Genomic DNA, 11,664 nt, shown 5'->3' on the forward strand with positions numbered 1-11,664 from the left:
AATTGTTCTAACAACCCATAGATCTATTAATTCATCATTGGAGTACAATTAGTTTTCTTTCCTGAAAGTACTGTCCAGGCAACCAAAGCATGGAAGCGTGCACATCAGCACATACGTTTGTCCTTTCATTCCTTGTTCCCCAGTGCAACTACCGTGAAGATTACACAAATCATAACAGTCATCAGTGCATATCAGATTTTAGTTCGCCAAAAGACTCAAGATTCCGTGAACACATACACCACAAATTGCAGTACCAACTACTGACTTAAAATTTGTAGTGACTGGTTGCATGTAAAGACAACAATGTTAAAAAAACACTAAAACTCCTAATAAAGAAAAAAAGAAGAAGAAAAGATAGGACATGATATGCATGAAATAAACATGTGCTCCTACTTCAGTGTTCAGTACTAGCATACATCAGGTTGCGTGCGTTTGACCAAACAAGGAGGCCATGGCGTAGCAATGTAGCACTGCCCCAGAGATGTCACTATGACGCAGTTAATAGCAATCTTGGCATCGCACTCATGAGATTGTCCTTTTGGCAGAAACACAGACACCTCACCTTTCCGCTGTAGCTACACATGACCAGTGCTTGTTTTGATGCTATCTGATGAAGAAAACAGGCATGCGAATTTTTTTTTGAGAAACTTGCAAGAGAGGGAAAAAAAATCACAGATGCTTCAAACTTCATTGCATGGTTGAATGTGTGTAGTGCAGAAACTGCACATATTGGAGAATATTGCAAGTAACACTTGGCAGTTTGTGTGCACCTCGCTGTGAGGAGCCTGAAAAGAACACCAATGCTCCTGGAATCTAGATCCAGTACTGCATTATTTAAGCTAGCTACCTTTAAACTTTCTGAGCTCAGTGGCCTTTCCTAATCTATTGAGAGGTTGACCTCAGCATCACATGGGCATCAGGGCATGGCTCCTTAATCTTCATACTGTGCATGTGGAATTTGTAGGTTCAGAATCATTCTCAGAAGTTACAGGGACTAGTAAACTTTCAAGATCAGAGAATATTTGGGTCAACTCTTATCTACGTAGTATATGTTATACTCCTTGTATTGTGATTATTGCCTAACGGTCGGCAGAAACTGTCAAACCGACTGGAAAAAAACAAGCGTGGCCATCATTTAGTACTCATTGGGGTTGTTCCTATGCACATTGCAGATCTAGTTTACGATCAAGCGTGATGCTGGACGGTTCAGATCGCACACACGAGATGCAAAATGCTGGACCACTGGTATCACTCTTAGCGTAGCTTGAAGTGTAAGATGCAGCAAAGTGGTCCATCTCACATAATGCTGTGTTTGGTTGGACTACTTGGCAAAATTTGAAGGCACACGAAAATTTCACTGATCTCAGCCAGAGGTAGATGATGTCTTGCCTCCATGGCTCCATGGAATTGCTGGTATGTAACCTGTCTGTAGATTCTCTTTCCCCCCTACACCAATTATGTGCGCATTTTTGTCTCACCAAATCCATACGCAAGTCATAGTCTCATTTAAAACTGAACAATAATGTTAGTATTTACTTAGCTACCTACAAATTTTCTTCCGAAAGCATAAATTCATTTGTACATAAATTTTGGAATTTATTTTTGTCCATTTAAAACGTGGTAATTTTACAGAAGCAATTCAATGCTAGCAGGAACCGGGAGAAACTCCCTCATTCCAATAGGGTTTTTTGTTCTGGACGAGTAATTGATGAAGCATAAGTCTTTTATCTGTAACTCAAATTAATTTAAGATTTGTAAATCTTTAATTAGGTGGACAATAGAACAATGAGCGGTAAGTAGTAGTAGAGATAACCCTGGCTATTTACTTCACAAAAATTCAGATCTTGTCACCACATCCTGCTGACATAAGACTTCTGAAAAACCAAGCAGAAAAGAGCAAACCTTGCGGCAACCAGTTCCCAAACCGCATCAAGAAAAGCAGCAGTTTTTGTTGGCCAGCTCCTATTACAGCCAAAAAACAAGCCAGTAACTTTTGGCTATTCACAAGGAACTCCCCTCCCCTTCTCCTACCTCTCGCCCTTTTCACCCCCCGTTTTCTTCCCTTTCCGTTGCCAACTTTCGAGTGAGATCCATATATAACCAGGCAACCACCGCTGCCCATCTCTCCGCCTCTCTCTTCCCTTCTCTCCCTGGAACCAGGGTGGTTGTCAAGCGGCATTGGAGTTGGGAGTCCTTGCCATTGGTACAAGAGCAAGAAGCAAGGACAAGGAGGGAAGAGGAGGGAGAGTGAGGGGCACTAGAAAGGTGCCTCCTTTGCTTCCAGTTGCTTCTTCTCTCTCCTTGCGCGGGGGAGAGGGAAGCGGGAGAGGAGATGGGCGAGATGGTCATGGCCGGTTATGGCCTGGACAAGGCGGTGCGGGCCAGCGGCAGCTTCGACACGCCGTGCGGCGCGCTTCTGCGCGAGCTCGAGGTGCGTTTCTCCCCGAGAAGGAGGTGTGCTTTAGTTTGTTTTGGTCCTTCGAATCATTTGGCAATCGTATGTATGATGATTCGGGAACGACCGAATGAAATGCTTCCTTGTTTCAGAGAAAGTTACCGATTTTATTTTTCTTTTGAAGGAACAAAAGTTGCAGATTTTTAGCCATTTTGAGATTCTGATATTGCCACCGTTCTTCAAAACAAGTGCAAATTTTGCGCAGAGGTTGAATTCTTTCGTCAGCCCTACTGCTTCTGTCACCCTCTGTCCTCTTCCCCTCTCTTCCCCTCCCCAAAAAGGTGGCTTTCCTTTGAAGAGATGCCACGATTTTGAGAGAAACAGTTGGAAATTTGTTGCTTCAGCTGCTTGCAGCTTTCTTCATTTGAGCTTTGAAGGCGCAACCTTCGATTGATTGTCAAGTCTTCGTCTCGCTTTCTGTGTTTCTTATTAAGAAGCAAAGGGAATACATATATGTACTTCTTTCCGCTGATTATAATTGTTCGAAGGACGTATGGATTTGGAGAACAAAGAATGCTTGAAATAGCAATATGGCATCAATGCTGTAATTTTCGATGGTAATTAGGAGCGTTCGTAGTATGCCACTGGCTGACATATAATGAGAAAGAGGAATATACTGTTACGCTGGTATTCATTCGGATTCTTAAATCATTCATTTTATTACTAATATAATAGCAACAGCTGCGCTCAAAATTGGATTTGTAATTCATGGGTCAGTACTTCTTATTATAGAACTCTCTGATGTCGTGCAACTAGGGAAAACTAATGTGATGTTCCCACTTTTTCAGAAGTTCTGCGTAACTGAATTAACTTTTTCTATAACAAAACTAGTTTTATGACAGCAATGCTATCCAGAGAAGAGGGACCTGTTAGAGAATGCCAAATCGCATTTCCATGTTATCTCATGGAAGTTTATTTGTATGCTCCATAGTTCTAAACATGTCTTTTATTTTATTTTGGGTGCATGTAACCAGGCTGTTTGTTCATTGAGTCACCACCGGGCACATCTTTTGTTGGTTCCTATGTCCCATTTCATAAGTTCCGTTCCGTGGCAACATTGTTAATAGAGATATGCCATGATGTCTATGAAAAATAACTCCATTCATCCTGCTTAAGAAAACATTCCTTTACTTATCAAATAAATACATTCAAATGAGCTTAGAGGCATTCATCATATTTTTTTGTTTTAAGTTGCATGTAGTGATCTTAAATGGTGTTCGGGGGCTTGCAGATATTTTCTTATTCTTATTAATAGAGTTCGAATATATTCAATAAATGATGTTTGTTTTTATACATTTTTCCACATTCAATAAATGATGTTTATTTTTTATATATTTTTCCATCTTGTTTGATCATCTGACAGATGAAATTTGTTTTAGCAAATATGGACAGAGATTGGGGAGCGTGAACAAGATAAAGATCGAATGTTCCTTGAACTTGAAACAGAGTGCATGCATGTGTACCGTCGAAAGGTAGATAGTGCCAGTGCCGAGAGAGCTCAGCTCCGTCAGTCATTGATGGCCAAAGAAGCAGAGCTTAAAGCTCTAGTTGCTTCTATAGGGGAAAACACCACACGATTTAAGGTATATTTTGTCATAGTTTATATTTTCGCCTCTTTCTCAAGTGTTTAGCCTATTGACCTTCATATGCTGTCGCTTTTCATGTAATTCTCAGTTTTGGTTTGCCTATCAAGCTGCAAAAGGTCCATTGTTTAGAACAAGTAATGAAATCATTGTCGACGTCATGCAGCACCTTGTGTGGAATAGATGGTATTATACGGGTCGGCTGTCTTTTTTCAGTTAATGATGAAAACATAGCATAGTGACATGGGCAGCTGAGTCATTCGGTTGTTGCATAGTCATGTCAGATGGGTACAGTTAGATTGTGGAACCCATTTTTTTAATAGAATATTTGTAACTGTGAACCATGTAGTCAGTTGAAGAATTATTGAATATGGTTCTTTCTTATAATTTAATCCTACTGGGATGGTACATGTAGGATTTTTCTTTTGGCTACATAAGGTGTAGTATGGAACATACTTGTTTAGTGCCAATGCCTTGGGATCTTCTGACCCACAGCTTCTACATGCATCAGACACAGCCAAAAGAAGTACTTGTTGAATGTTAGGATAAAATAAAAGCATCCCAATTCCCAACAAAGCTATAGTGTTGTGTTTTTATGTATCCTAGATACTAAATGACATATGTTTGAGAATCATGAACATTCATGTTTACTTTCCATAGGAAACAAAACTTGTGGCTGACATCATTGTATAATCCAAAGTAAACCAGCATGTATTTTTCTCTTTTTTTTGGTCATGTGAGATATTCATTTGTAGGTGGATGAAAAGCGCACATCATTGAAAGATCAACTTGCTGCAGTGACACCTCTGTTGGAAGAGCTTAGGGCAAAGAAAGAAGAAAGAATCAAACAGATCTCAAATGTGCAATCTCAAATTGAGAAGATAAAAGCACAAATTTCTGATCACGGTTATCAGAACTATGATGCTTGTGTCAAACAACTTAGTGATGATCATGACTTATCGACCAGAAGAATTTCTGATCTTCAAATGCAATTGCGAAATCTACAGAAGGAAAAGGTAGGAGTGATCTTAGCTTGAAATGTTTATTTGTGGAACTTTCTTTGGTTCAATATTTTATATATATATAGGTTGACCCATCGAAATTCTTTAACAGTAACTAATCTCTTTCTTGGTTATGCTATATAAGTCAAAGAAAATTAATTCTCTCCTTTCCTTTTTTTTTGTTCAGTCTGATCGCCTTCAGAAAGTCTTCGTATATGTGGATGAAGTACACGGCCTATGTGCGGTGCTTGGGATGGATTTTTCAGAGACTGTAAAAGAGGTGCATCCAAGTTTGCATGGGACCAACTCAGAAAATTCAACAAATATCAGTGATAGCACCCTTGAAGGTCTTACTCAGACTATCCTGAAGCTCAAAGCAGAAAAGAAGACTAGAGTTTTGAAGGTGATTCCTTGGCGTAGAACTGGGGTTGGTTGCTCTTTTTTGTTTTGTTAGCTTCTCTAACTATTTGGTCAATTGTTCAGTTGCAAGAGATTGTGGAAAAACTTCACAAATTATGGAATCTCATGGAGTCAGCTGAACAAGAGAGGAGACAATTTGCCAAAGTAACTGCTGTTCTTGGATCTTCTGAGGAAGAGATAACTTCTCCTGGCATTCTGTCATTGGAGACAATTCAGGAGGTAACCATCTGTGAGATAATTATTTATTTACAAGATGATTCAATTCTCAATATTACTATTATTGGATTCTTTAGACAGAAGAGGAAGTCGAAAGGCTAACTAAACAAAAAGCTAGTAGAATGAAGGAGCTTGTTCTCAAGAAGAGGTTAGAACTAGAAGACGTCTGCAGAAATGCACATATGGAGCCTGATATGAACACAGCACCAGAGAAGATCATTGCATTGATAGATTCTGGTATGTGTGCTGACACAAAACTGGAACTTGCTGATGGTCAATTTTTGAATAATCTAAGAACATTCCACATTCAGGTTTAGTAGATCCTTGCGAACTCCTTTCCAGCATTGAAGTACAAATAGCAAAAGCAAATGAAGAGTCCTTAACAAGGAAAGATATCATGGAGAGAGTGGATAAATGGCTATCGGCTTGTGATGAAGAGACTTGGCTTGAGGAATATAACCAAGTAAGATTCTTTTCTTCGTTAAAAGATTAGGGTGCATCCATTGAATTCGGTTTCAGCCTTTTCCCTCTGTTGACATGTTAATATTGGACATTCAGATTGGCTTAACAAAATATAATTTGCATCTCAGTATAATTTACTTTCTTAATGACATTTTCCATGTTTACCTGTGTCCTTCTGCAGGATGATAATAGGTATAGTGCTGGCAGGGGTGCCCACTTGAATCTCAAGCGTGCAGAAAAGGCAAGGATACTTGTCCAAAAAATTCCAAGTGAGTCTTCTTTTCCCCAGCTACTAATACTATTAACTTCAGTTGGACATGCTGGTGCATCCTGGAAGTATCAGTGGGATCTAATCTAGGAATTTGAGATACAAAATTGTCGGTGTAACTCTGCTGATGTACTGCTAACTCAAACTACTTGACTTTTCCTATATAAATCTGCTTACTTGGTATGTAGAATGATCATAAACTGCTCTTTTTTCTGCAGCTATGATTGACAACTTGATAGCCAAAACTTTCGCATGGGAGGATGAAAGAAATGTGCCATTTTTATATGACGGAGTAAGTTGCAGATCTAATTAACCACTATGATGAATCCGGTTGGGTAGTTCTGTTCTATATAGTAAGGGGATATTGAATTTGTGTGTGAAGGTTCGTTTGGTTGCCATTTTGGAAGAGCAAAAACTCAGAAGGGCACAAAGGGAGGAAGACAAGAGACGCTGTCGGGTAAAAATTAATATCCCTCCTTTTGCCACTGCAACCCCAAGAACTCTTGCATATATAATTACTGACTAAATCTTTATTACAGGACCAGAAGAAGCTGCAGAGTTTATTGCTTAGGGAGAAGGAGTTGATTTTCGGGTCTAAACCTAGTCCAAGAAAGACAAACAGCTTCAATAGAAGGATGAGCAACCACCATTCAAATGGAAATGGCACTGGATTCATGACCCCAGTGCCCCGCCGAGTTTCAGCTGGCAGTGCGACACCGGAGCTTCTAACCCCACGCTCATATTCTGGGCGGTACAACAACTACTTCAAGGAGAATAGGCGTCTGACAGCAGCACCACTGAACTTCTCAGCGGTTTCCAAGGAGGATAGCATGTCATCCTTCGCCTCCATTAGCGGCTCGGAGCCTGATTCGCCATTGTATTTGCATTAAGTGTGAGACCTCTGAGAGTTTTTTTGCAGTGGTCTCCATGATGTTTCATGGCTAGAAGCTTTGCTGAATGCTGATCCTGGTTTTCAATTGGTTTCAGGTTGGTTAGGGAAGAGATTTCTTGGTGACAAGGATGGGTAGCCTCAAGATTGGACCAGTGTGTGGTAGCTGTTAACATTGCTGATGAGTGACGACAGGTTGTGACAAAATTTAGGTGAAATTGATTGTAGATATAATTTCTAACGTTCATGGTTTTGCTCTATCTCCAAATTTAGGCAAGTCGTTTGGTTAGGAAACGTGTGAATGGGATAAGCTGTGCAATGTAATTGTTTCGTGCTGTGTGTTCTCTTTCCCCTCCCCCTCATCCCCCTCTTGGAGTTCTGTACTACAGCTCAGATATTTTGTTTTGCATGTGAAGAAAGGCTTGATTTTTTGTCGAAAAGAATGTTGCATTTCAGCCTGACAGACTGCAGCATGTGTGCTCTTATCTATTGGATCACAGCTGGTGTGCTTTATGGGAATGAGGGAATCCAACGCCCATCTTTTTGTCAGAGAAAGAAGTGTCTTGCCTGTTGGATCTCAGTTCACATAGGCAGCAAATCGAGCACATGGATCTCCATGTTACCCTTCATTTGATTCTAAGGTACCCAGATCTTCAGTAGCAGGATGGGTTGATAGTTCAAAGGTGATTACTATCCCTAGACTTTTTGACATCCAAATTTTGTCATGATCAACATCGGCTAGTACCGACGGCAAAAGAAATTAATAGCTCACGGCAAAGGCAAAAGAAATTAATAGCTCACGGCAAATGAAACCGAGTAAAAAAACATGGAAACGCAAAGAGAAACGAGGGAAAGATGGTTTATCACATCCGCCTTGGCCTTGGGTTTCCCAAAAATTATCCAAATTACTGATATTCCAAGCAGAATCATCAGAAGTGTTTTTGTACAAGTTGCCGGCAAGACTTCTCGTTCAGGTGGAAGCACTTATAGCACCACCATCCAACCTATTAGTTGCTTTTGGTGTCGTTGCCCTTCTCGACTACAAGAGAGAAGCTGCATATGCACCTTGATTCAGTGTAGCCCCTAAAACACAGCCTAACCTTGTGTACAAACATATAGGAGGGCCTAGATAAGGAATAAAACTCTGCTATTGAATACGTTCTTCCCACATGCGCATGGTACCTGCAAAATAGCATGCAACAAAATGATAAAGAAGTTAATCATTCAGTAAGCAATACTAAAACAAATAGTTTCATAATCAATGAAGGAGAAAAGGGGGATATATGCTATGCGGTATGTGCCATGATAATCCACCAAACTGGAATTGTACAATCCAGCTTGTCAATAGGCGAAAGCTCGGCAACCAGTTGCTTTTTATTAAAACTAGATACCTTTAATTTTATTTAGATAAATGGAGATGCTTGATCACCACTACTAGTCCACTTCACAGAAGTTGAACTGAAATGGTGCAGTTGTTGTTGATTCTTAGGCCAAATTCTAACAAGAATCCAACAAATAACGCCTTACTAACAAGCAAGCGGCAATGGATAGGTGAGCAAAACCGACTGGTAAGGCTAAGGTGATGAAGGGAGTCATATCTGAACACCAAATCACTACTATTACATAACCAAGTAGAATCGTAGAAAGTGCATAGTTCCTGAAACCGCATAGTTCCAGAAATCTGCAAATGCATGGACTCATTACACATTTTCTTCCAATAGATATTACTCCAAGTAACTTCACAATGATTACTCAGGGCTCTAAGCAATGGTAGATCTAACTTAAATACATATCCTCATTAAATGATTATTTAGGGCGTGTGAGCTTGCTGTCAATACAACAGGTATTGCTACATCGAAACAATATCAAGAAGTCACATTGATTCTAACATTAAGATGACTGCACACGCCAGCAGGCTACCAATATAGAAGGCCATTTAATAATAATAGACCAGGTTGAACTTGTTGCTGATACAGGAAAACCATGTTCCCAATGATATAAAACCAATGACATAAAAGTATACATATTCCCTTTTTCAAAACCTGTTAGATCACTATCTGAAACTACTAGGTGACACCATTCAATATCCTACTGCAATGGAACAGCCGAACAGGCACAATCTATCGAGATCACATAACATGATTCACCTTCTAAGGGAAGCAATTCGCACCAACCGGAACCCAAGACCGTGGATCACAATGAATTACAGGGATGCAATACCTTTGCTCTCAAAAGTCGAAGCTTTTGAGGTACGTGGGATCCTTCTTGGCCCGCTCCTGGAACTTGCGGAACCACCGGTCCAGGATGTCCGTGGGCACCACCAGCTTGCCGCCGTCGGCGCCGCAGAACGACTGCATGAAGTTGAACAAGTTCTCGCCGACGCGGAGCGCGACGCGCTCGGCGCGCTGCTCGTCGGGGGGCGGCGGCAGCGCTGCCGCATCCTCTACTGCGACGCCCAGCTTAGCGGGGCCTACAGCAGGCTCCGGCTCGTCGCCGGCCTCCGGGAGCGAGAAGCTAGCCGAGGGACGCGTTGCGCCGAGCGCCCCCAGGAACGCGAAGGGGCGATTGGCGGCGGCCTGGAAGTAGACGGCGACGGCCTTGCCGGGCGGCAGCGCGGCCGCGGCGGCCGGGAGCAGGAATACGACCGCGGAACGCGGCACGGCGGCGAGCGCGAGCGTGGAGAGGTCGAGGAGCCAGGAGTTGGGCGCCACCTGCGCGAAGGCGGTGGCGTCGAGGGGGAAGGTGTGGTCCGGGAAGACGACGCCGAACATGGCGGCAGGCGACGGGTGGGCTTGCAGATTCTTGGATGCCGCTAAGGTGCTCGCGCTAGTGCCGTGGGGCGGCGGCGTGGCACCGGGGAGCTCTTTGTCCGGCGATGCGGGGCATCGGGCATGGAAGGGGAGGGGTACCTTCGGTTGGGTTCTGGGGAAGAATAGAGACTTCTAGAAGGTTGCTGATGTTTGCAAGGTCGATTGGGATTTGACATGTCAACAGTTGGGTCCCGCTCGTCATACATATGAAATTGTGGCTTTTTTTAATCGAGGACACATTTCCATTACACGGAAATTGTGGCCTGAATCTGCTAAAACTTAGCCTTAGTTTCTTTTGGCGAATAACCCAAGTTCCAGCTGGTCTACTGTAGGTAGTGGTGCAAGTTATATTTATTTTGGTTTAGTGGATTGATCTAAAAATTTAATAAAATGAACTAGAAGCATAATTAATTTAGGAGGAGAAATAAACTAAAATGATATACTATTATAATCTTGCATCCCTACTTGTAAGAGCTATTCACTTATGGTGCCAGTAAATTATTCTTATATTCCTCAACTCTTGATTAAACATAGAGACCGATAGAGTTTATCTATTTTATTGAGGCATTAACCTAGATGCCTTTCCCGGGCATTTGTATATTAAAAAAACTTCGGGTTGCTGAGTAAATTGGAAAAAGGAATAAATCTAACTTTATGGTAGTCATACGTTAAGGTTCTATTTTTATTTTTGTTTTCTCATTTTGGCAAGCACATCGAAGCTTGAGTTAAATACCGATGGTAAGTGGATGTGGCATGAAAGGGAATGTGAACTGCACTAGCGGTAATGCACACAAGTGAGAACCGCACCTATATTCATATCACGTGCGACTAGCAGCTGTATCATCGCACAAGTCCGTTGGAGATAAAAATTATTTCAAAGATAGAAATTATTCTAGAATAAAATAAAATATTATGATATAAGATAAAAAATATTCCAAAGATAGAAATTGTTCCAGAACAAATAAAAATATTTTTAAAAAAGTATTATTTAAATATAATCAAGTATGGTCTAGTTTTGAAGATCTTGTCATAAGAAATATAACGGTGGAATTAAAAATCAATTTGGATAACCACTTTGTGAGATAGAGCGTTTTTTGTTTGAAGATGTGTGTGCACGCAAGTCGAGGCATGTGATCTCTACCAACCCGGCAAGCCTTTGCGTCCGCGCGGGTTCGCGTGTGCGATGAATAGAAATCCCCGCGCAGGTAACTCGATGTGCCAGCAAAGCCATGCAGGAGAGCATATGGTGGAGGAAGACAAATGAAGAAGGAAAATATGTAAACCAATAGATACAAAAGGAATAATAATGTCCTTATAGATGATCCAACTTTCAAACGAGTGAAAATGTCTATACATGACTAACCACGAAAATCTATATAGCCTCAATAGCCAAAAAAAAAGGGTGACATATGTTTTATGCCGGCTATAATGAAGAGATTGACCACAACTTTAGCGATTCAATATGTAGCATCAGTAATTCGCATGGGTGACCGATGAACACATAGGACATGAGCTCTTTCTTTTTTGTCATTTGGAACTGTACACATGTTTAGAACTTGT

The 11,664-nt window shown here is 41.2% G+C and overlaps 2 protein-coding genes across 2 annotated transcripts; one reads left to right on the forward strand and one right to left on the reverse strand.

The window, feature by feature from the left end:
- The first annotated feature begins 2,076 nt into the window (after positions 1-2,076).
- On the forward strand, positions 2,077-7,753 carry LOC112878078 (65-kDa microtubule-associated protein 6-like). The gene is made up of 12 exons (XM_025942478.1): positions 2,077-2,431; positions 3,835-4,038; positions 4,794-5,054; positions 5,227-5,442; positions 5,523-5,678; positions 5,753-5,912; positions 5,987-6,138; positions 6,319-6,406; positions 6,624-6,697; positions 6,788-6,862; positions 6,945-7,297; positions 7,393-7,753. The coding sequence occupies exons 1-11, from the start codon at positions 2,333-2,335 to the stop codon at positions 7,293-7,295; spliced, it is 1,836 nt and encodes a 611-aa protein (XP_025798263.1). The 5' UTR covers positions 2,077-2,332; the 3' UTR covers positions 7,296-7,297; positions 7,393-7,753.
- Positions 7,754-8,150: 397 nt separating this feature from the next.
- LOC112876096 lies at positions 8,151-10,234 on the reverse strand. Its single transcript, XM_025940137.1, has 2 exons — positions 9,515-10,234; positions 8,151-8,476 (listed from the first exon to the last, which is right to left on the reverse strand). The coding sequence occupies exon 1, from the start codon at positions 10,063-10,065 to the stop codon at positions 9,523-9,525; it is 543 nt and encodes a 180-aa protein (XP_025795922.1). The 5' UTR covers positions 10,066-10,234; the 3' UTR covers positions 8,151-8,476; positions 9,515-9,522.
- Between the last annotated feature and the right edge of the window lie 1,430 nt (positions 10,235-11,664).

Source organism: Panicum hallii, chromosome 9, assembly GCF_002211085.1.
Source record: "Panicum hallii strain FIL2 chromosome 9, PHallii_v3.1, whole genome shotgun sequence".
Lineage (NCBI taxonomy): Eukaryota > Viridiplantae > Streptophyta > Magnoliopsida > Poales > Poaceae > Panicum > Panicum hallii.

Bases quoted from the DNA above. Each gene is read 5' to 3' on its own strand.
- LOC112878078 (XM_025942478.1), top strand. From the start codon at position 2,333: ATGGGCGAGATGGTCATGGCCGGTTATGGCCTGGACAAGGCGGTGCGG. The intron at 6,698-6,787 runs GTAAGTTGCAGA...TTGTGTGTGAAG, and splicing joins TGCCATTTTTATATGACGGA to GTTCGTTTGGTTGCCATTTT. The intron at 6,863-6,944 runs GTAAAAATTAAT...TCTTTATTACAG, and splicing joins AAGACAAGAGACGCTGTCGG to GACCAGAAGAAGCTGCAGAG.
- LOC112876096 (XM_025940137.1), bottom strand. From the start codon at position 10,065: ATGTTCGGCGTCGTCTTCCCGGACCACACCTTCCCCCTCGACGCCACC.